Below are 25,749 nucleotides of genomic sequence, written 5' to 3'. Positions count from 1 at the left end.
TCACTCATCCTCATCATCACGACTGGAAAAATCAAAATAAACTAAATCAACAATGGATGAAGGCAAGGGATATGGAAAGTCGAAATTTGATTCCCGCAGGAATCACATTACACCAGGACGGATCAACCTACGATGTTTATGAAAGAGCGCACTCGCATGCACGTGTGGACTGCAGGACGAGCGGCTATACTGCTACGTTGAAGGGCGGGAAAGGAGGAAGTGAGCGAGGCAGGAGGCTTCGTCAGTCGCGTTCGTGCAGCGGGAAACTTCTCCTAGTTTGATTCGTGAGTAGCGGTGTGGCATTGTAGTCACTGAAGAAGAAACAGGTGGTGGTTCCCTAAAAGTGATGGCGCTTTCCTCAGTAGTATTTTTTACCCTCCTAATGCACGAGGTTCACCACTCCTATATTGCTTTCTAGCCTTGTATTTGAATGTTTATTTTAGCGTCGCTCCTCTGTCACCGTTTGGATAATCACGACGATGAGGATATGTGATAAAACTGACGAACTGATACTCAGAACATAAACTGACGAAGCACTAGCTCACAAAGAACACCATGGACGTCCGAAAGGGGAACAAGGGGGCCTTGCCCGTCTCTGGAAAATGGAATTCAACCGAAAATTATGTATTTCACACATATAATTTCACTTCAGTCTCGGTAGTAAATATTGAAATGGCGTTGCAGGAACATAACTTCAAACTGAAGCAGTGTCTTTTAAAGGTGACAGACTATTACGGGAGAATGTGTGTGTGTCTCTCTTAAATTATATAAAAATTCATTAAAAAGAATGAATTCCTGCGTCTTGACAGAAATTCAAAAGACAAATCCCAAGTTTTGTGTTAGTATGAGGTAATTTTTCTGGTAGTTTTATTAACGGTTAGTGAAGAATAATGTTCCCAAGAAGATTGGTTCTTCTGATAAATATTCCTGGCATTCCTCAACTTCAGCGTTGAGATTGATCAGAAGGGGCCAGAAACAGTATATAAGTCGTACTGAGATTATAAAAATGAATTGCTCTTGACAACGGAAGATCATATTTTATATTGTTTATGATGTATCATTTATGTTATCCATACTATAAGAAATAATAATACTATGTTAATAATAACAATACTTTTATAATTATGCCTAACCGATTTTTCAGGAAGGGGGGTAAAGTGTCCCGAGTGAATTCGCCCCTCCCAACTGTAACTTCTAAATCCGCCACTGTCTTCTTGAGACATCTAACGATGCCGCCAGTTTATACTTACATGCAAGTGTGATGAACTATATGTGCTGAGATGAGGAGCAGATTCTAAAAAGTAAATATCTCGCAAATAAACAGAGCTCAGTCTGGTTTATATAGTTGCTTGTTGAACTTAGAAAAGTGGTTGCATAGTTACATGCGGTTTGCCGAAAGTGAATGGCTTTGGTGGATAGGCAACTAAGAGAAAGGGCGAAGGGAACAACCACGATGATCAGGGGTTTATCCAGAATGTTTTGTCTGGGAAGGAGGCGTAAGGTTGTTTTCGGGGTGGTATAAGGGCAACTTTAACGAAAATTACCATAATTTGGGCTTTGCGAGCAATGTTAGGTACTGTTGGAAGTTTGTGAATGAATCACTAATGATATTGTCTGTTCTGTTTCCGTTTGGGTCTCCATATCATTGTGGTAAGCTGTGCACTCAGGTGTTTATTTTTAGAGACACTGGGCATGTAGCCTGAAAATAAGAAAAGTTGATAAGTTATTCTCACTAAACTTAGACTTTTCTGAGCGAGTTCCACTTACTAGGTCTTAAATGTCACATTTGCTTGTAATAACTCGTTACCAATCTCATGTGTCTTTTGGGGGTTACCAACTCTGCCACCCTTGAGCACGTTACTGATCCGTACCGTTCCCACGGGATATATTGGTAGGGGTCATACGACCTCCCCTGTTTGCCCCCAACGTTCCCAAAGGAACATGAAATTCAAGAAAGGGTGGCAAAAATATCAAGTCTCGTCTCCCTGCTGTCACAGCTACATCAGTAGAGGCACACAATGGTTCGGATTCCACTTTAAGCTGTACATGCAGTCCCGATCTCGATTACCCTATCTGTGCATAAAGTGGACTTAAATCTCAAGACACTGCTGCTCCATATAATGTCCACAGTAAGTGACCCCCTTCGGAATCCTTAGGTTAACACATACAAACATACTATAACCGTCAGCCCATCCCTTTGATACGCCCTTGTGGTAAACGAACGCAACACGTCGTCTTTTATGTTAGCAGTATATAGCAGCACCATCTAGTTTCATCCACGACCGTAGGGTTACTCGAGAGTTTGTTGAGCGCATGCTTTATTTCCCACGGACGATTAAATAAACTGTCCAAGACCAGACGCAGAATGGCTTGTTTAATCTTTCATCAGGCTCCTGCTCTGGACAATGCGGCAAATTGCCCCGTGGCAGAATCTTGCTGGATGTGTCGGCGGATTGTCATGGCGGAGATAAAGAGTGGAGGCAAAAAAGTTGAGCTACCGGGGCAGGTGAAGTATAACTGGAATATGGCATCTGACTTTATCACTCTTTCCTTCCCCCCCCCCCCTTCATCAACCTTGCTTTTAGTCTGCTCTGTGAAAACCCCTGTCCATTAATCACACTCATTGGAATCCTTCCTTATCAAGGTCGCCGCAGCCACTCACCCACCCACTTTCCACCCCCCAAGGGGAGATACCTTTGTGGGGAGAAGCTGCGTAACGTCATGGGAAGGAGCGCCATAAAGTTTTCTCCACTTGAAATGCACCAGTTGCAGCTACTGTAATAAAAGTTTATCAGAGCCTTGATGGACGCCAGACAAAGTATTGTTAATGGATGTCTGATGCATGTCTTGTTTTTCTGTCCTGGATGAGAGTAAAGTGATTCATCTTGCAGTTGTGTTGGGAATTTAATGCAAAGTAAATTATTCATTTGAATTTTGTGTAACAGCGACTCTAGTTAGCTAAGGCAGAAACACCAAATTTGGGAATTGTTTATACAGGGACGTTAAGGGGGAATCGGGGGCACTGTCCCCTTCGAAACTTCTACGCCCCTAAATTTTCCATGGCTTATGTACATTAAAACTACTACTATGTATATGATTTAAACTAAAAATGGCACTTAAATTACTGTGAATTATGTAATAAATATCATAATATAACGAAAACAATGTATAATATCGTCGTATCAGAACCAAGGAACATACTCCAAAAATGCGTTTTTCAATTTTGTTTAAATGAACGCGACAAATCGACATTTTTCCTCTTACATTTCTTAGCAGTAAGGTAGTCATTTATTTCTAATTTGCTGTCTCTATTTAAGAGTCAAGACATATTCCTAAAAATACATTATTTCCTCTCCTGTAAATTTGAAAAATTGGAGTTACGTCCCTCTGATTCTCACACAACAATATATAGATATATTACTTTTATATTCAATGTTGTCCCCCTCCGCATTTCCACACACACATCGGGGATCGGGGTGTAAGGGGGTGACCCTTTCGGAAAACACCCAATTGTCAACCTCTCTTCCAGGTCTGCATTTTACATACTAAAGTCTACGGTGTCATAACGGCAAAGTTTCGATCCATTTCGGTGAAAAACAGATATTAGAATTTAACCAATAATGAGAATGGAAAACCTAACACTTACTAACACATAATCTATGAAAACTTATACAGATGATGTAAACCCAACCTCAGAGTAACACATAATCCATCACAGGTTGCACTGAGCCAAATTCCAAATGACCACCCTGCACGTCCACACAAAAATCCCAGAGACGCACCGCTGCACGAAACACCTTTTCTAGCAATGTACAATATCTCTTTTTCACAGAAATGGATCGAAACTTTATAATCACCCTGTATTTTGTATTCTGTAAAGTAGATGCGAATATATTTATTTTAATAACAGAAATTATTATAGTAGGGAGAAAAATTGGTTTGTGGAAATGGAACTATAGAACTGAACAATCAATTGAAGAATACCGTTTCATAACGTCAACACTACACTCCCTTCATGATGACTGTTGAAACACAGGTGAAAGTTTCAGTGCCTATTATAAAATTTTATCAATCGACATTTTAAACTTAGTTTCGTCATTCGTCCGCTGAAGATGATTATCCTGTCATTCATTAACGTTTACTGTAATGCTGGTGATGTCATTGTTACACGTGATGCAAGAGATATATCAAGGTCGCTATTGCGTTTGATGTTATCAGCACGGGAACAGGCTGATTAAAATTAAAACTGGAGAGTGAGCATAATGAGGAAAAAACTGCCCTTTTACCCAATCGAGCATCCACGTCAAAGTCAGTAACATATGGGTCCCATGTGGTCTAGTGGCTAGGATACCTGGCTTTCACCCAGGAGGCCCGGGTTCGATTCCCGGCATGGGAATATTTTTTTACCGGAGGCGTAGGTAGCAAGAAAAACAAGATGCTATGAATATTTGTTTAACCTTTCATTTTCGCCGAGCGATGCGGAGAAAAATGGTGAATTTATTTTAGTCTTGGAAGAATGTTGTCCTTTCATGGAAATTTTAGTGTCACATGGTACCATTACACTGGGGAACAAAAAAAAGATTTTATTTTGCGGCATAAAGTTTAATAACAGTTTCAGCACACAAAACAGCTGTGATTGCCAATTGTATGATTGGTTCAGTTGAATTGACTCCAGTTATAAAAATAAACACACCATGGAAAATGTAGGAGGTAAAATTACTCTACGCTTTTCTCGGTAATATCAAAATTTGATAATAGGCTGAAATTCCCATAAGAAACTTATTTATTTATTTGTAAATTGTTGCTAGGCAACTTATGAAGCATTGCTAGGCAATATATCGGACACTCAACAAACCTTAAGGAAGAATACCAAAACATAAAAATGGTTTTAGAAAAAAAAATTAATATGCTGAACATAAGTGGCTCGTGTGTGTGGATTTGAAGATGGTGAATTTTTTACTAGGACAGCAAAGTGGGTACACAAAATATCCCTGTTTGCTATGTTTGTGGGATAGTCGTGCTAGAGAAAAGCATTGGACGATAAAAGTTTGGCCCCCAAGGGAAAATATTATTTAAAAAAGCTAATATCATTCATGAACCGCTGATAGATAGGGACAAAATCATTCTTCCGCCACTGCATATTAAACTTGGGTTTATAAAACAGTTTGTCAAGGCCTTAGATACAAGTGGTGATTGTTTCAAATATATATGCCACACTTTTCCAGGACTAAGTATTGAAAAATTGAAGGCAGGAATCTTTGACGGACGACCACAAATTCGTACACTTATAAATGATGCCAATTTTACAACTTACATGTCTTACATCGAATCTGAGGCCTGGCTGAGCTTTGTGTCCGTCGTCAAAAACGTTTTGGGGAATCACAGAGCAGAAAAGTACCCCGATATAGTTGGAAATATGTTGAAAAATTTTGAGAAATTGGGAGCTAATATGAGTGTGAAGATACATTTTCTACATAGCCACATTGACAGATTCCCTGAGAACGTTGGTGATTTTAGTGAAGAACGGGGAGAAAGGTTCCATCAGGATATAAGGATAATGGAAGAAAGGTACCAGGGACGGTGGGATCGCCACGTGATGGCCGACTACTGTTGGAGCTTAAAGACGGATTGTGCTAAAAAGCAATACAGCAGGAAATCCTATAGAAAACGTTTCACATAGTTTGTTACTTCATTGTGTACATATTTTCTTAATTATTATGATCATAGGCCTATATAAATTTATTTTTATAATAATTATTGTAATCACAAAAAGAAATATTAAATTGTTGTTGGAAGTTCATTTATATGTATATCTTATGTTTCCGCCATTTTGGTTTAGTTGCATTTATTTCATAAATTAGAGCCAATTCAGGAAATATATTATTATATCATTATTCAGCAGCATGAAATTGCCCTAAATTAGCTCTCAAACACTGTGCCGCAATTTCACTGTTCCCCAGTGTTATCGAAGCGAGGGATTTTGAACGGTCGGTCAACCTCTGGAAATTGATGATATCGTTCGTTTTATTGTAGAAACGTAGGCTGCAGCAACACAGGCCTTCCATCTGTCCCTATTCTGAGCAAGATCTATATACTCTTTTCCATCCCTACCAATTTCCTTTAGGTCCATCTCAACATTATCCCTCCATCTCGATCTTGGTCTTCCGACTGGTCTCTTACCATCATAAGCCTACATATTTGAAAGTTGATAAATGAAATATATTTCAATCAATTAGAATACCATCATCCCATGGTATCATCCGTGGCGGGGTGTTTAGCATATTGCGCTATGACGCTAAGGGTCCCGGGTTCGAATCCTGGCCTGGGCGTGGATGGGTGTGAGTGTCCTTTCATCAATTTCATCATATCATCACTCATGCCCATCTTGGCAAATTAGCCAAAAGTGGCACAAGAAGCGAAGTAAAATCAATCAATACCATCGTCTTGAGCTCGACAATTAGGGCAGAACGTGTACAGTTTAATCTAAAGAATTACATAGTTTTCGCAATTGGAAATATATTTTTATGTGAGTGACAGAATCAGATTCATGACTACAATGTAACCGAAACTTCCAAAGATATTTGGTTCTTTGAGATGGGGTTAACTGATGAATAAAAAATAAAAAAAAGACAATGTCCCTCCAGTTCGTCGAAATAATCCTAAGAACAAATCTCGCCAGTTGGATTTCAGTAAATTAACATTATTTATTGTGTTCGTATTTTGCAATGAGCCTTGGGCGCAATAGTTTTTACCCAGGTAGACACACAAAACATTTTGCAATCTTGATATTTCACATTTTTCCTTTGTACAAATGGATAAAGTGTACATGTGTATACGTAATAAAAGAAAACCCTCAAGATTAAAAAGAAACGTTTGCAACGCAATTTGTGTACAATTTATAGCCCATTGTTAATGATTGCCCAAGTTTACAATTTCCTAACCCTTTGGTTCACTTTCACCTTCTCACCTTCATTTCACCTGCCCCGGATTCAAATTTGTCTTCTCTCTTCGTCGACGTTCTAGAACAGAGCTATTGTCAGGTCTTTGACCATCTGAATCTGTTGTTGTCTTAGACGTGGACAATATTTTTCGGTTCGGAAGAAAGAAAAGAAACTAAAGAAGAAGAAGGCGTAGAATCGTGCTTGCGACATGGCTATTATATTTATCTATCGGTTGAAGAAAGAAGCAGAGGAAAGTCAAACGTTAACTGTGACCTTTTCACATACTTTATACATCGCATTCCACAACAAAGCTACCGCCGGGAGATTCGTTCAAATTCTTGCTTGGTGTTTCAAGCTCATCTGGAACCTTTTTTCCTTTTCCTTTTTTTGTCCGCACATGAACTGGTTGAGGGAAAGATATACGAGGTATTCTGTGCTAGAATTAAAATCTTCATTTCGTTGCCTCTTGAAGCTTTCGTCGTGGGTCGTGGCGGGAGACGTTCGAAATGTCCTCGTTCACAAACTCACCTGAAGAAACAAACATTAATCAGAGTTGAATGCGAGAGCCATATTGTGTGTTTTTTGTCCCGTGCACTATTTTACAAACGGAATTCGGTTGCGTCATAGAGATGGTTGTTCCAGGCCACTGAACAGAGGGCAGAAGTGCTTTCGTTTCCTTCGGAGGGACAATGCAGAAACCGAACAGAGTCCTTCCGTAGAACTACCGGGCATTTAACTTCGGATTTTATTTAATTAAAGCTCTAATTCTAATCTTTCTTCTTTTGTGAGATTACATTTTTGACTACACGAGTAAAACCCAATAGCAACAAAAATGATCACGACAAAAAATTCAATCCCACCAAAATTTCTAAAATTATTACATTTAATAACACTTATGATCGAAATTAAATTTCTATCATTGTGCTTTGGTTTAAAATATAACCAAAGTCAGATAAAACATATCTGAGAATGTTGATTGCCATCTTGGAAAACTACCCTATCTAATTCATTTTCGTGTTTTCCCTTCCATTTTATACAAAACTGACATTTTTTGGCTTCTATTTTTATTCATTTTTTTTCTTTTTGTGCAGAATGGAATTGAATGTTTTCCCCTTGTTTTGACTTTACATTTCTTATGATCGGTTCCTTAGTCTTTTCCTGTTCCACAATTACAAATCACATGACCCTTCTTCGTGCTGTCTTCATTACCTTCTGTACACTGAATATACACAAATATAAATACATGTTTTTACTGTTGTTCATGAACATTTAAATCAAATTGATTTTGTTTTTGTAATTTAGCGTCGCTTTACTGCCACTTTTGGATAATCGCGACGATGAGGATGAGTGATTTGGTGAAGGAACACTCGCAAATAACACCCCGGAACCCCTGGCGTCGTTGTTCATGAACATATTCCAAAATTTAAACATATCAATTCATTTTTGATTACTTTAGCCAAGCTCTATAGTAAATATAAATTACAACACCCAAATGGAAAATATTGGGGGCGGGGGGGGGTTTACTGTATTTGTTTTTTTTATTTTATTTGATTTGCTTTATTTTACTTCACTTTTTGTACCACTTTTGGCTAATTTGCGAAGATGGGGATGAGTGATGATGTGATGAAATTGATGAATGGACACACAAATATCCATGGCCAGGATTCGAACCCGGGACCCCTGGGTGTTTACTGTAGTCTTGGGTATTATGGTGCATGGTTCAACGTGGTGACAACGAAGGTGAAAGCGGTGTTAGGCTGAAGTTTCCGAGCTAGGGATGGTAATACATAATTTTTTAAACTTAATATGCACATAATCGCATGTATTGAAGGTATTTTCAAAGCTCTCATTCGCGTTACAATTGGACGGGTTAAAGTTACAGTGGTGTAAGTCACTTTTTTTAAAAAAAACAAAAAAAACCACTTAGACATAGAAACCAGATCGAGATAAGTTAATCTGTTAACAGAAGACGTGAAGTAAATCAGAGATTCATTCAACTGTCAACAGATGACAGTTTAAGGTCTTGTAATAAAGGAAACAGCTGTTGTGTTGATCAGCAAAGTGCTGTTGGTCAGACTGTTTTTTTCTTTTTAACAAAGTGACTTACACCACTGTAATTTTAACCCGTCCAATTAACAGCTTCGGTCTACTTCCTCGTTACGATTTATACAGTTCATGACTGAATAAATTTTGAGAATGAGAGAACATTCTAGATGCGTGTGTTACCAACACTCGCAATGAAATATTAATAGGGTATTTGCGCAAAAGAAAGAAAACAAACATTTAATACACTTGTAAATAATAAGGATTTTCATTTTCAGCTAATCATATTTGTCACGTACACATCTCATCGCTTTGCATAAATACCTAAATATTAATGAAATGAACACGAATGCAATGCACGTCATCTCTGCTTTTTTTAAAATTGAGAAACGAACAAAAACAGCCAACACTCGGAAACCACAGACCAAAAACTCTTCTTTGCAAACTCCCAGATTATCTTTGCTCTGATTGGCTGTTCCACAGAATCCAGTCGAGGAAAGTCAGTAGCAATTAGAACATGTCCTATTCCTCCATACCAGTCAAGCAGCCAGCCAGGCAACCATCACATCCGGCAGGTAGCCAGTTCAGCGCCAACTAACCTGAAATCCAGATAATCATATTTAATAATTCTCATCCTATGGGATAGAATTATGTATTTTGTAGTCGTAAAATCTGTGGTATGAGCTTTTACGTTGAAAGGGCAATGAAACTGGCGTTTATAGCAGAGAGATATTGCCCCCTCCGTTGAAAGATCGACCCTGACGTTTAGCAAATCTTGCGATGACTGTGTGAAGATGTTACGCTTCAACACTGTTATTAAATACTGTATTACAAAAGAATGTACCAGTCACAAAACAGCTTTCGATCTTATATGTGAGAAGTAGGCCACGAGCATAGCTCCAACTTCAGGCACAATAGACCGAAAAAGAAGCATAGCGTCGCGATTCTTTTGTTTTCGAAAGAGATTTAGAGGTGCAAAGTCTTCCTGAGGGTAATGAATTACTGTGCTCAGCCTTGCCGTCGTCACCTACCCTATATGGAAAGGCGAAGAAAGCAACTCGGGGTATGGAGGGGGACCCTTTTAAGGCGTATCGATGGCTGTTCTCGAAATTAGAATCCAAAGCTCCAGACGGTCGGCTCCTTCAAACAAAAGAATTGCTCTTAACAGGGGGTATTTCTTTTTTAATATGAGCAAAACCGCTTTCCTCCTCGTGCCTTTAATCTTGCCTTTGTAAGGGACTCTGCTAGGAGTTACCTTCTTTTTTTCTTCTCCCGTAGGCTGTCACGAAGGTAGAATGGGTTATCTTTGTACCCACTTGATTAAATTAAAGGTATCCACGGATTGGTCAGGAGAGTGTGATAATATCCATCCACCACATCGTACCTTCGCTGTTTATATGTTCACGGCTAATATAAAAAACGTGTTTTCGTGTTAAAAGAAAAAAAGAGAGCTTCCAGCATAAAAGTAATGACAAAAGGGAATTTTGTAAAAGAGTTCAGAAAGACTGAAAATATATTTATATTCCACTTCTTGCTCTAATTATTTATGTATGTTCCATTCAGAAATGTTTACATATTTATTTTTTAGTTTCTTGTACAGGCACTCGTATAGTTCATTCAGATTGTTTTTATATATATTTATTTACTAGCTTTTAGTTTAATTCAGAATTGTTGTCATATGTATTTACTAGCTTTTTGTTTCAATATATTTCATTCAGAATTGTTTTCTTGCAAAATTTTCTAAAAATGCAGTCCAGGGTGTGTTATGTGGAACTCAAACGGTTCAACATGTTTCCTTGAATTCTGTTCAAAATTTCTGTATCCAGGGCAGCCATTGCAGCCTCATCCGGAAATGATCCATTTCCCGAATTTCGACAGCACGCATCTCACATTTCAGAATTCCCCATGTGGTGAACATGGACGTCCGCAGATTTTTTTCCAGGGAGGGGCAAGGAAGGTATTTTTTTCCAGAGGGGGGCAAACGAAGGCAAATTTTCCCCAAAAATATTGTTGTTCCGTAAAAAACATTGCTTAAATTTGAATTTATGGTGTTCATGCAATAATTAACACATATTATTGTGGCTAAAATGAAATTATATGTGTGAAATACATATTTTTTGGTTGACTTTCATATTCCAGGGGGGGGGCACGGCCTCCCCTTGCCCCCCCCCCTTCCGGACGCCCATGGTGGCGAAGTTCATGGGGTTGAGGTGAGGTGACTGTGGTACCCATTCCACGGTCGCCTTCTGCCATTGGTTCCAGATTTTATGATCACCGTGTACATGAAAACAAATGGCCGCATAATCACCCTCATCGAGTTACGACCGTGGGAAAATGTCGTTCCAAGTGAAGCAATGCCGGTAGCTACAGTGGATTCGATAAAACATAGCATACAAAGCGAATCTTGCTATTCCGTCCGACTGTTGTTCTTTGCCCACACGTAGAAATCACTTGGGCTACCAGACAGCCAAACGAATTGATGAATCGCCTGGGATGATTTATCGAGCGAAACATTGCGAATCCCATGCCACTCACGAGGACCGCTAGCACGGTAATAAAATTTTCCACGGTCATTAAATATTGCGATATTAGTATTAGCCGCAATGTCGATGCAAGCACGTACCTTCGCTAAAAAGTCTTTCCGGCGCGACTTTAACTACCTACTTAGGCACCACACAACTAGATAATTGCAAATGCCGTGACAGCAAGCAATTACTCTTAAACGTGGCCCATAATGCCTTGCGGGCCCAAACGTTTCCAATGGAGGCTGGTAGTCTCCTTTTATCCTGTCTCGGACAGGAGTTAGGTGAATCTGGGAATATGCATTTTCACGCATTCGGTAGGAATGCCACGTAACTACCCCTCAACAGTGATTTATTTAAGCAGAATTATTTAGGGGGAGGGCAAATTTGGAGTTATATCAGTTACATATAACTTAATACAACTTATAAATTATATATTGTTTTTATATAGCCTACATTGCATAATACATGAAATACGTATAATTTGTGACATTAAGGGCAGGAGGAACAGTTTGTGTCCAGCCAGACGAGAGGGCCCTTCCTGCTCCTTCCCAACCGATCTTCTCCCGCGGCGAGCTGAAGAAAGACGTGTCTGTGCACTGGATGGTCTTAGGAGGAGAAAAGTTAGCATTACGGATATGGAAATATTATTTTACTTCTTCTCATGGGAATACCAAGATAGTGTCGAAAAACACATTAACGGATAGAGGACACATGGAAGATGTGATTTGTCGTCGGAAAAGTCGAAACTCTCCATTTGATTAGCCGTAACTTGAAGTTGATTCTCCCTAAGGAATGTCATAATCTACAATCTTAAAATTGCGTTATTCAAAATGATGCTTTGCAGAGAATACAGTGAACCTAGCGAGGTAGAATAATCTCCCAAACAAATTATTATGTAAGATGTTTAATCATGCTTAGGAAGTAAAATTAATTACCACTATACATTATTCAAATAATATATATGTAGGATTTCGGGCATTAGCCCCCCGAGCCCAACCCCTGGCTATGTGCCTGCTAACAGATTTTGCTTATTTTCACTATAGCATAACAGAAATAGAGCAGAGAGATGCCGATACTTTCATAGCAAGATTCAGTTGAAAGCTGTGGGAACTGTGCACAACCATCTCTTCCAGAACATTGTTACTGAACAAGATGAGAAACAGCCCGTGCCGAGCAAGCAGCTTTCATTAGACGGACGTTTTGTCCTGTCCAGCGTAGACTGGTCACGATTTTGCAATTGGCGGGCGCCTCCTTTCATTAAACCGCCCACGCATGAACCAATGAAGTCATTTGTTTCTTCCCCAGAGATTTTTCGCGCAAATTAAAATATCTTCTTCATCTGTTGTGATCGAGTCAAGCTGGATGCTGTCACGGCTCACGCGTGTGGGTGTTTATTCGAAGTCTGGTGAATGTGTACGGACGTTTTGGTTTTGACAACTTCATTAGGAGAAGTTTGCTTTGTAATTCTGACGAGCTGCAAATGGCGATCGTCGGTAGTCTGCGTCTCGGCTATTCTGGATTAACAGCTTGAGAGCGAGTACCGCTGCTTCAAGCCTCCAATAGCGTAGCGTGTTTCCAATGAATCGCTGGCGTCATCTCCACCCAGCACCAATTCCTTGCCCTACCGATTACGCTCTGCGATGTTGTTAGGCTTGTTGGCTGGATTGATGAAGTGAGATGGAGATTTTGTGGAAGTAGTCTGACTGTACAGCGTGATTCAGGACTATGCTCCACCAGTGCCAGAGGAGGTGCAACCTGCTTTAGCTTTAGCGACTTTGGAAGTATAGTACTGCCAGCGCAGTAACGGTTATGACGTGACATATTGATTGACTGCTGTGCAAAATATGCTAACAACACTAAACCTAACCCATTCGTATGCTCATTACTAGGGAAGGGATTTTACGGTGCAAAATTATGGCCTGGAAAGGAAGAAAAGAAAGTTCTAAAAATGTTTTCAAAACAGTGCAAAAAAAGGTGCTAATAAAATGCCTTTATTCAGGTCTAAACCAGTTATATTAACATTCTTTATTCAATACTGTAATAAATAATAAAAAAGGTAAAGTGTTCCCCTGTGCATAGCACCACGCCATGAAGGCGTATAGGGGGTGTGGGGGTAACGCCCCACACTTTCTTGATCCGGTCGTGAGTAGGGGTGATGTAATCAGCATCATGTCCCTGACCGCCTTTACCCCCAGGGTTTCTCCCAGGTGCCCATGTTATTCGACGCTGGGTGGGCGCCGGGGCCGCTTCCACCGTTAGAAAAGTTCCCGGATTTGAACCGGCCGGGGATCGAACCCGGGACCTTTAGCATGGTAGTCAGACGCGTTACCGACTGATTATTAGTAATAATTATAATTAGTAATAATTACCTAAAGAAACCAGTATTTAGGAAGTAAGTGTGGCATTTTCTGGGTTTCAAACAACTTTTTATACTGGATTACGCTCGACATTTCTGTTTTCGAATTAAGTCGCTGACGCTTGGAGCTCAGGAGATCCTTATATGTGAAAAAACCACATTATCTTGGGAACTATTGGAGCAGTAATGATTATATTGTACCATTTTATAGCTCTCGTTCTGCTCTACAAAATAAGACTATAGGATTTTATGTAGCTGGTCAAGAAAAGTGAAAATCATTTATTATTCTGAAGTAATTCTTGAAGCTTTTCTGGAGGAGAATGATGAAGTTCCCTCGGGATATCAGCCAGGTGATTTCTGGAAGCCTATCCTGATATCCCGAGAGAACTTCTTCATCATTTATTATTCTGTCCCATTTTTAAACAAACCATGAAAGAAAAGGAAGCAAAAAGGTGAAGCATCAAAGAGAGGGTAAAAAGGGGATACATGTGCTAATCTCGCGAAAAGGTGCAAAAAAGTGTGTTCATTTGGAATCATTTCCTTGATTTTATGTCGTAAAATACATATCTCAAACGATCTATGTGAAAGCAGCTGCTATTAGATGAATGCGTGAGTAGGTTAGGCAGGTCAGGTTTGGTGCTGTTCTCCAAGTTGGTATAGCTGTCGGTATCCGCTCATCAAAATTTGGAGTCTTTTGTTATCTTTCTCACAATCTCATTATTTTCTTTCCGAAAATACGTTCTCGGACTAGTCAGTGCATCCATCATTTCCGCTTTATGATGCCCCCTTCTATCTTATCGACAGATTTTTTATTCCATGTCTACCAACTGCTGTCCGAATGATTATGTTGAATCAAATTTTCGGACGCTGAGAACGTAGAAAGCCATGATTCACCTATCAATCGTATTAGTGATTTATAATGACTTGAGTGTCTATTAGACATATTTAATCAACGGAAACTATTAATTTTATTTTATGTTTTAAAACCAGATATGGGTTAAAATAAAGAAAAGGACGAGTGTCCGAATAACATATACCCATGATACATTTTAAAATATCACTGATATAGTCTGAACTTAATGGCTTATTATCTATTTGAGGTGCAGATACTTCCATGCAAAATCAATTATACATGTAATTAATACCTAAGTAAGAACCATTAATCATCACGATTACGATTTTAATAAGAAAACAATCGCCAGATTAAAACTAAATGATGCCGTTAATCTTCATGGTAGATATGAAATTTGAAGTATACTGTAACAGCTGCTGCGTCTTCTTTCTTTTCCTCGTGTTTTTCGCAGCAAAATTGTCTACTGATGAGCTCGTGGATATAATTTACTGTCTTCATTTGAGGAGAACAAGAAAGGGAGGGGAGGGTTAACAGGAAGTTGCGGCATCCTACCACCAGCTGTGCACTGGGTCTTGATTTTATTCGACCATTGAAGCTCAGGCCAACCATCTGTTCACAGGCCTCTCACATTCAAGGCGTTTGAAAAGATTGGAGCTATCCTCTACCCTATCTAAAGAATTAATTACCTTGTCAGAAGCAAGTTTTTGTTCCTAATTGAGAAGATCGTGAAGGTAATTTAGTTTAAAAAAACACACAGCCAAAACAAGCAAGTTTGTTTTGTGAAGTTGTATTAATAATATGATTGTATTTTCTTGAAACGAATGAAATTAAATGATGTAAAGGCAATGATTAGTCTTTCTACTTCACTTATTGACCACTAGTGAATAAAGTTGCCTGTACCAATAACTGTGAAGGAAATATCAGCCATTTATCGACACGCCGCACTCAAATACCAACACTTTTTCACATATAAGGCCTGCGCAGCCACTGTTTTAGGGCGGTTTTGCGAAAAGTTGGGAGGGAATGTGTTAAATGTCTGAAAATGTATGTCACCCGACTCGTTCCACTTTAATAGCTGTTGCGAGCGTGTATATTGTCGCCTGCAACCTTGAACGATGGAACACGTGGAAGAAAGTAAAAATGGGTTATTTTTGTATAGCTACTACTTCCTCGCCTGATCTCAGTTTTACAAACAGGATAGTTGCAACGCTTCCTTATATTTACAATACCTGCGCATTCTCTCTTTGGTTACATGCATGGACGTCTGGAAAGGGAGGGGGGCGGGGGCAAGAGCAGGCACTTATCTAGAAATATATTTCGGGGGGGGTCCGACTAAGTGTTACAACAACAATAATAATAATAATCATTGTTATATAATTATGATAATTATATTTAATTACATTAGAATTATATTATTTATATATGTAAATTATTTAATATTGTACTGTTGTTATTACATGAATAGGTAAAAAGATGGAATACGAATAGAGATATAACAGCACGTATTCATTATCTAGCTCGCGTGTAGTTAAGATCGTAAAAATTTGCATAAAACAAGTGCCTTGGCGAGGAAATTAATGTCAAATACATAAAGACTTGAATATTTATTGAATAACAATAAAGGAGTTAGATCCAATTGACGAAAAGTAAAGTTTCTGATTAACATTTTATGCATATTACCAAGGCCCTTCCATGGCAGTCGAACCACGATCATGAGTAGGGTAGTACTGTGCATATAAATCTTTCGAACTGTTCTTCAGAGCTGTATGATTCCAATTTCTTGACTTCCAATAAGTTCAACGAAAATCTCGTAAATAACCATCGATTATATAACAAATTCTAAACAAGTACATTTTGATTATTTGATTTAGTACTTGGTAAGTCTTTCGGGGGGCCTCGACGCTCCCTAAATACCTCCTTGGGCAAGAGGGCTACACCCCCTCCGGAAAATTGATGTCAACTTAAATTATATATTTCATACATATAAATTAATTTCAGTCGCAGTAACTTTTGCTAATTATTAGAAAGGCGTTCTAGGAACATGATAACTTCAAACTGAATGAGTGTTTTTTGAGAGGACAACAGAATTATGAGGTAAAACGTGCCTCGCTTTCCCCTTAGAAAAATTTCCATGCTTCCTCGTTCTCCCTCCCTGAAAAACATCCTGCGGATCATAGTTACAACATTACAGTTATTACACTTTCTCCACACACACACCTTAGATATACTGTGTTCAAATTAAATCAGTTTTACGCCTCTTCAATACAGTTTACGATTGCACTATATTAATGGTTTGAAGCTCGAAAAAATATATTAAAAAGACAGTTGTCAGGTATTTTCTCATTTAGTGTATCAAGTAGAACCTCTCTCCAAGGATAAAATAATAATAATGCGGGAATTTTTCGAACAATGGCTTTGCACAAATAGCTCTAGGCGATACCCAGCCTCTAACCAATGAGCACCAGTGTGTTGCTGATCACATAACCTTCACTATTACCAGGACCGAGGATATGTGGAGCCCTACCGCCACACACTAACTACGTGCCTTCAGGTACGGTGCAATGAATAGGGATAGATTTGCCTCTTTATTACACTATTATTGGTACTAATAATTACAATGAAAAAGTACAATGAATTTTATATCGATTATCCGACTTCCCTAACAAAAATTCCTGGTGGCGCCCGTGTTTTGGATTAAATTAACCCTACAATCACCAGAAAGAAAAAAAGTAGATAAATCCGTGTCTTTGTTTGTTTGTTTGTTACATAATTTAGAACTACATAATTTGTATTCATGTCCAGATATTATTAGTGATTAAATCAAGAAGACTTAGGTGGCACGAATGGGAGAGGACAGAAGAGTTTACAGGATTCGTGTTGGGAAACCTGATGGTAAGAGACCTGTAGGAAGGGCAAGACGAAGATGGAGGGATAACGTTGAGATGGACCTAAAGGAAATCGGTAGGGATGGAAAAGAATATATTGATCTTGCTCAGGATAGGGACAGATGGATGGCTTGTGTTGCTGCAGCCATGAACCTTCGGGTTTAAGAAGGCTAGAGAGTTAGTTAGTTCTTTGTTTGCCCAGCTACAAAAAAGTTATTGGTCGGTCCTGTGCATTATGTGTCCTATTGTTTCACTTTTTAGTGGCACAACGGCGGAGAGAGTCTAGTACAAAAAATTACTGGTGTGAACGTAGCTTAAGAGAGAGGTCAGGCAGAGAGACTGCAGTTGCGGTGGTCCGACGTTCCGTCAAAAGGAGAAGCAATCTCACCCAGTCAGATAATTATTGGGAGCAGCCAAACTAGACAGACGAACACAACTCCACCCAGGCGTCCGTCGAAAACTTGTTAAAAGGAAGAACAAAACAAAAAATGGCACAGGCCATTACTTCCTTCCTTTACACTCGACTCTCAAGTTTTTCTCGCGTATTGTGGTTTCTGGTTCACAGCAATCAGTCATGAAGATAACGGCTGCTGACACCCGATAATAAAACCTGCGTGAATAAATCACAAGGTTTGGCGTTTTTATGTTAAACGTTTATTGCCGCCTGTGCGATTGTTTGGTTTGGGCTGTTCGACTGCAAACCTGACTGTTCCCAAATAGCCTGTCTTTCAGAGTTCCTTGCCAAATAAGGAGATAAGGCAATATTCGTTACATGTCTAATGGGATGTGAGGATTGCTTTTTGCCACGCCCTGCCATGAATACACAACACACAGTCAGTAGAAATAGGTACTCCGTGGAATAACTAAAAGTTGATTTCCCATCGTTACCCATACATTTTTAAGTGTTAATAAACTTCTATCCGAAGTAACAAGGTTAGTGTTCTGTACATTTTTAATTGGCATATTGTGCATCTTAAGAGCAGTAGGTTAATATAGCTATGAAATTATTAAAGTGGAATATACTTGTTGAGGAATACTGATAAATTAGATGGTAATATACAGGTATGCAATGAAAATTTTTAGTCCAGTGCTCGAAATGGACATTCCTAGCTGGGTGATGCTTTGTCGAGTTTGGGCATAAGTGAGGGGATGCTGTTATGGATCAATATGGAGACAGTACAATATACTCTATTCCCGGAATGTGTGGAGCAAGGCAGAGAATGGGAGGAAATCGAGTGGGCAGAGCGAAGCAGTACACATTGCTGCGAAAGCTGGTAACTGCAGTCGCGCCCCCTCTCCACGCAATCCCGTTCCCTCTCGCATGCTCATTGGTGCAGCCATCTTGCGTCACTACAGGAACTTGTTTCCGATCGCTTGCTCCAGAGATACGGGGGACAGAATATAGATGAGGAGATGCCTATGCAAATTATCCTAGTTGGGGTGGATGCTTCATGAAAATGTTCTTAACTGGGGTATACCATCCTCCACATTCTCCCACTTCAAACACTAGTACAGTCAAGTTCAAAGAAACATGTTCAGTTATTCATCGCCACCCTCCCGGCCTGGGCATGGGTGTTCTTTGTGGGTGTCCTTTCATCAGTTTCATCATATAATCATTCTTCATCATCATCGTCGCGATTAGCCAAAAGTGGAAGAAAAGGGGCGCTAAGCAACAAAAATCAAATCCAATTTTTCATCGCCATATTCAGTGATTTGTTTTGAGCAATGTGGAACAATAGAAATTAATAATTCCATTAATATAGAAAATTGTATGCCTCATATTTAAATTGAATTAGATATGTGTTTGTTTTATCTTCAGCTTGTAATTGCAATGGATTCTCGACTCGCTGCTTCTTCGATCAAGAATTATACGACAGAACAAGTCATGGAGGACACTGTCTGGATTGCACAGGGAACAGAGATGGACCAAATTGTGAGCGCTGCAAGGAAAATTTTTATCAACGAGAGGATGGTTACTGCATAGCATGCAACTGCAATGAATTAGGTATGTATTTATTTATGGAGCCCTGCCGTCTTGCATTCTACCAGCCTCCTTTCCTTACTAAGTTATTTCAAATCATGTTTCCTCACTTAATGTATGGATTCAGTGTAAATGCATTTTGTTTGAATCAGAATAGAAAAATGTTGAGTTTGATTGATATCGACTGTATTTGGTTACTCTGCTCTACAGTGAAGTTGATATTAGATGTATGGGAAACAGCAAAATGTAATGCAAGTTTGAACATAGGATTATGATTTACGAGTCTGTACTTGCAAATATATGGATATCGGTTAAAGGGATTGTAGCATTGTACATTATCCAAAACTTAAAAATATCTGATAATAAAGAGACTGAACAATAGTTTTGCAACACACTGCCCTAGAGCCTACAATCCGAATTGTATCTCCTCCTATTGATATTCAATACAAGTTATGTCGAAACAATCTGATGTTAGTAACCTTAACAAGTGCAAAACATTTATTAATTTTCTCTACATCGTGACGTGTCTAAATTACTTTTGCTCCATTTTGCCCATTTTTATATCATGTAGCATTTCATTAAAGGAAATTTTTCAAATGATTCAAATAAGTAAGGTTTCTAAGAAATGTAACACGTTTATGTTTAGTATTTAAGTTGGGAATTTCAATTTTGAAGTCAGAATTCTTCCCAAGTCAGATATGTTCCTTTCAGAATGTAAGAAAACTAGAAGTTTCCTTTTCTTTAAATCAATCTGAGACACTAACTACTACTCTCTCAAAGAACATTGAAGTCTTCTGATTATTATTATTATTGCTCTGATTATGATCTGCTATGGAAGTAACTAAATTGTTTTACAATTTTAAGCAAAACTTAAAGTAGGACCCGTTTTCCATGTTGTAAGATCAGTTTCCACCAGAACATGCAAAGAATATTCAGAAGATAAACATTATTACATTTCCGATGTTGTATGATAGTCAAATGATATTTTAATATAATTTCTGAACACTGACATGTTTCCTTTTTCCAGGATCTCGAAGCTTGCAGTGTAACAGTGAGGGCAAGTGTCAATGCAAAACTGGAGTAACAGGTGAAAAATGTGATCGTTGCGAGACCAATTACTATGATTTCAGTGCTCAGGGCTGCAAGCCTTGTGGCTGCAGTGTGCCAGGAAGTTATGCCAATGAACCTGAGTGTGATCCTTACACAGGAACATGTCAATGCAAAGAAAATGTTGAAGGAAAGCGTTGTGATAGGTATGCCTGTAAATGACTGCTACTCTTGTATTTCTCTTCCTGTATATCACTCTTCTCCCTCTTTAGGCTAATATCCAAGATGACTTGAATCTGGAACCATAAGGTTTAGGCAATGTTACATTTTGTTTTTCATCATTGCAATTGTGGTGTGCTAGTGTTGTGGGGATGATTTGGGAGATGGCATCTTTTCTTTGAGGTGGTCCAGGCTCTTACGTGGGTACCTAATAAATCAAACCTTTTGCAATGAAATTGTGCAGATTTTCAATTGTCATACCTTGTAATTTCAATTTATGGTAAGTCAAGTATTAAAACCTCATGTTACTATATTTTCTGAGCCTTTATTTAACCCAAATTTAAAAAAGAAAAAGAAAAGACTTCATTATTTTAAGTACGGGATGTAGTTTAACCTTACTTTGCAACGTCAGAAATTAGGTGAAATACGTTACCTCATATTGACCAAAAGGAGTTGAATCTAAAAGTTGAGATTTTTACTGTGATTTAGGTTCATGAAGGGCTTCCTATGTGCCAAATTTCAGAATTTTTAAAGGGGACCCATCTGAGATATTTAGCCCCGAAAACTGTCAAAATTCAATGAACGGCCATGTTTGAGCCCATGCTGTAAAAAAGGGGTGCATTTCTAGGCACTGATATTTTATTTACAGACACCCTGCAGGTAGGTCTACACATGGAAAAAAAATCAAGCCTTAGACTAAAATCGGGCTTAAAAATGCAATTTTTTAACTATTGTTACCCCATTTTCCACCATAATTTTCGTACTTACGATGCAATTTCAAGCAAAACATACCTGAATATCATAGGAAGTATACTTCATTAGCTACAAAATGAATTTTGTTTCAGGTCTCTAGCTTTAATGGTTTTTGAGATATTAAGGTTTCTGTATACTGCTACATGAGCAAAAAAAGCCATGCGCCATGTTGGAAAAATGGCTGCCCCAGGAGAACTAAGTTGGCAGCGGTGGCTCAGTCGGTAACGTGTCTGACTACCTTGCTAAAAGTCCCGTGTTCGATCCCCGGCAGGTTCAAATCCGGGAACTTTTCTAACGATGGAAGCGGCCCCGGCTCCCACCCAACGTCGAATAACATGGGTACCTGGCGGAAACCCTGGGGGTAAAGGCGGTCAGGGGCGTGATGCTGATCACATCACCCCCACTCACGACCGGATCAAGAAAGTGTGGGGCGTTACCCCCACACCCCCAATATGCCTTCATGGCGTGGTGCTATGCGCAGGAGAGCACTTTACCTTTTTTTACCAGGAGAACTAAAGACAATAAATTTTTTTGAACATTGGTTTTGATATCTAGAAACATGTACAAACGTATGTACTAAAAATGAAATTTTTCTAAAATGGTCATGCAACCACCATTGGCAGTGGTCAGAAGTAGCGCGCTACTTGTAGCGTCGCTACAGTAGCTAGCTACAAAAGTTGTAGCTGTAGCTGTAGCGAAGCTACATTTTGAAAATTGTAGTTGTAGCGGTAGCGAAGCTACAAAATTCCTGTAATTGTAGCGAAAATTTCGCTACAGCTACATTTTTTCTCAGCATTTTGAGGTGAATTTTGAATGTGTCAACAGCGTCAAAAATAATTCGACAATAATGCTTACTTTTGGAGGAAGTTCATAAATACAAAGTCTATTACATGGAAATACAGATTATCTAGATTGTAGATTAAATATATCTGCATGTTATTTAATTAGTATCTAAATAATTCTAATATCCAGATAACTAGCTGACATATATGAATATATTCTAGCTAACAGTTACGTTTTTTTGAGCTGCATCGCTATTTTGGGAAGAAACATGTCTCGTTTGCTGCACCGCTGGAATAAAGTGCCACGTTTGAATCACCCCCGGAACAAATCCTGTGGATATCCATGGTGTAAGAGACACCAAAATGCCATTAATTGCTGTGTAAAACACAACTTGCAGTGCAAAAACGAGCGATGGATTTTCCACTGCACTGACAAAGGAATAGTGCCAGCAATAAATGGCTCAGTACGTTAACAGCATTGATCATTGTCAGTATATAGGAGCAAGAAATTATTGTTACAAGAATGATAGAGTTTCTGGACTTACAATTATTTCCCGATAATATTTGTTCACAAATTTTAGAATTACAATACGTTTAGAACACTCGGGTATACACGACAGTTTTCCCAATATATTGTATCATATTGTAAAAAGTACTTACGAGTTATTGACTTTCCTGCAGAAACGACAATTTTCTTTAGTTAATATACATAGTTTTCAAATTTATGTATTTTTCCTACTTTTGCGTCACTTTTCTGTAACTTTTGCTAATCATGACATCATCATCATCCTTCGCCGTTTTCTGCCTCTGACTGGGTCGGCATAGAAGTCAAGCCTCTCCTTTTTCTTCTGGTCTTCCACCATTCCTCTCTTTCCACGGTGTTCCAATCTTGTCCTCTTCTCCAACACTCTCCACTATCTGCTCTTTCCACAGACATCTTGGTCTCCCCCTTGGCCTTATTCCCACTCGTTGTGCATTATAATCTCTTACTGGTAGTCTTTCTGCATCCATCCTCTTCATGTGCCCGAACCATGTCATCTGTGCCTGATCTATCCTGTCCTGAAGCTTCACCACATCCACTGTCTGTCGGATCTCCTCATTCTTCTAGTCTTCTCTCATAGACTCCTTAAAATTTTCATCTCCACTGCCTGCATCTTTTTTTTGTCTCTCTATGTCACGTAATTATTGGCACATAGTATGTGTTATATATTACCTTCTTGCATTTCATAGGTACATCCCTGTTCCATATTAATCTTTGAACGCTTTGATATAGTCCACCACCCATTTATCCTCTTCTGTTTACCTCTGCAACTTTTCTCAATCATGACAATGAGGACAATTTAATTATTCTCTTATCTATAGTCGCTTTCTGCCACTTTCGGCTAATTATGAGAACAAGGAAGAATGGTGAATGATGAGCAGTGTGGGGAATGGAGGAGCAGGAGGATCCCATCCTCCCAACTTGGCGTCTTTTCTAGTTTTTGTTTTGAGTCCATTTTATGCATAGATAAGCTGATCGATACTTGATCCGAGCCACTATGTGCCTCCGCTGGGTATCGAACCTGGAGCCCTTTTGTAAACAAAGGGCCCCAGGTACTTTTCATTCAAAATGCTGCCTTCATATCAGTCTATTAAAAAATGAAACATTTATTCTCAAGAAAAATATGTTGATGTGAACATAAATACGTAATCCTACCAAATTTCATTTGTGTATAGTTGTGATCATTAATTTGGGTAACACCCTAATTGCAATATTCATATATCAACTTTGAATTGCACTTGCATAGGTATGTTATTCTCAAAAACTATAGTAAAATTAAGTAACTGAAATAATACTGCTATCAAAATTATCGAATGGCGGGAATCATGAAAATAAATAACAGAATCTATTTACCAGTAGAAGGGGATTTTTTTAATATCCACATGGTTGTTTTTAAGTTTTTTTATGCAGAAGTAGCGTAAAAAGTAGCGAAGTAGCGAGTAGCGAACAGGAGTAGCGTAGCGAGCTACTTTTTGGAAAATGTAGTTGTAGCTGTAGCGAAGCTACATTTTGGAAGAGTAGCTGTAGCTGTAGCGAAGCTACTTTTAAAATGTAGCGTTCTGATCACTGACCATTGGATGGTTTGACATGGAATGACCCACAAGCAAAAATCCAGGGGTCTGGCAACCATGATGGCAATTTACCTATGCAACCTTACTCTTACCACCCCCTTTACTCTTAATTTGAATATATTTTGTGATTATTCCTATATTAAGTTCTGAAATATTATCAAACCTAAAATTTAATGCAATTTCAATGTAACATTTAAATTTATATACTTTCTTGCCACTCCCAATATTTCAACTTCAGATTATTGGATAATTAATTCTTATCTTGATCACGTAAAAACAATATAATTATCAAATTACTTTGATAAGAAATTTTGTCATTTTCAGGGTATTTAGACCGTGAAAATGCCAAGTGACATATTTGCAGACCCCCCACAAAGGTATCGGCTGACTTCAGTTATTAATTTCAAACTTATACTTCCCGATTATTTTTGTCTCAAGCCAAATTGTAATGTAACATTACTTGTTTTATGTAGCTGATTGTTACCTCTTTTTTAGGTGTAAGCCAGGTTTCTTTAATATTGATATGACAAATGAATTTGGCTGCACTCCGTGCTTCTGTTATGGTCATTCATCAGTTTGCCGATCAGCTCCAGGATATTCAAGAGGTAATGAAATCTTCACTACTTACTGTAGTTGGATCTGATAGGAGTTTTTTTACATCATTGTCCTCAAACTGCCTTTCTCTATGTAGAGCCAGTGTTAGGTGAAATGTTAGTTGTGTAAGATTTAATTATGTTTGGATTTCAGTTAAATATATCCAAAATAAAAATTTTTCATGTAATGATGTTGGAACAGTGACGTATTCTCCCATGTTATCTGCTTTACCTCCGGTAAACCAACCTTTTTCATATATACACACGTAGAAATTGTAACAAATTTTGAAGTTTTCGGACTTCTGTTTTTATTTTGTTCTGTTTTTGTCTGTGTTTGTTAGCAGTGGCGTAGCAAGGGATGTGTGAAGTGGCCGACTGCCCGGGGCCTCGCATCCCATGAAGCTTATACAAAAATGTAATAAATAGGAGTGAGAAAACAAGATGGAAATGGCAATAAAATTAAAACATTTTGTTTTATATCTCGCTTTAAGTTCTAGTTAAACGTTATAATTTGAACAAATACGTCGAAATGGGCATAACATACAGGCAGTAGGGCCCAAACACTAAGGAGGGGGGAGGGGGGGAATAAGTAAAAATTATTGTTGTATTTCTCATGTGAAACATTTACGCAAAAATTCATGTTAACTTGCTTGGATATT

The 25,749-nt window shown here is 38.6% G+C and overlaps 1 protein-coding gene and 1 non-coding gene across 3 annotated transcripts in view; both read left to right on the top strand.

Moving 5' to 3' along the window:
• The window catches only part of LanB2 (laminin subunit gamma-1), a 351,641-nt gene that overhangs the window by 191,195 nt on the left and 134,697 nt on the right, over positions 1-25,749 (top strand). For both annotated transcript variants that reach the window (XM_083135585.1, XM_083135586.1), the window contains 3 exons: positions 19,423-19,608; positions 20,612-20,837; positions 24,993-25,102. In XM_083135585.1, coding sequence (XP_082991711.1) covers positions 19,423-19,608; positions 20,612-20,837; positions 24,993-25,102 — 522 coding nt within the window. The remainder of the gene's footprint in view (positions 1-19,422; positions 19,609-20,611; positions 20,838-24,992; positions 25,103-25,749) is intronic.
• Positions 4,325-4,396, top strand: TRNAE-UUC (transfer RNA glutamic acid (anticodon UUC)). Its single transcript has one exon. It is a non-coding gene; the product is annotated as a tRNA-Glu (tRNA).

The sequence above is a fragment of the Lepisma saccharinum genome, chromosome 14 (genome assembly GCF_977018435.1).
Source record: "Lepisma saccharinum chromosome 14, izLepSacc3.1, whole genome shotgun sequence".
NCBI lineage: Eukaryota > Metazoa > Arthropoda > Insecta > Zygentoma > Lepismatidae > Lepisma > Lepisma saccharinum.
The sequence above is the reverse complement of the archived record's forward strand: the minus strand, read 5'-3'. Positions and strand labels throughout refer to the sequence as shown.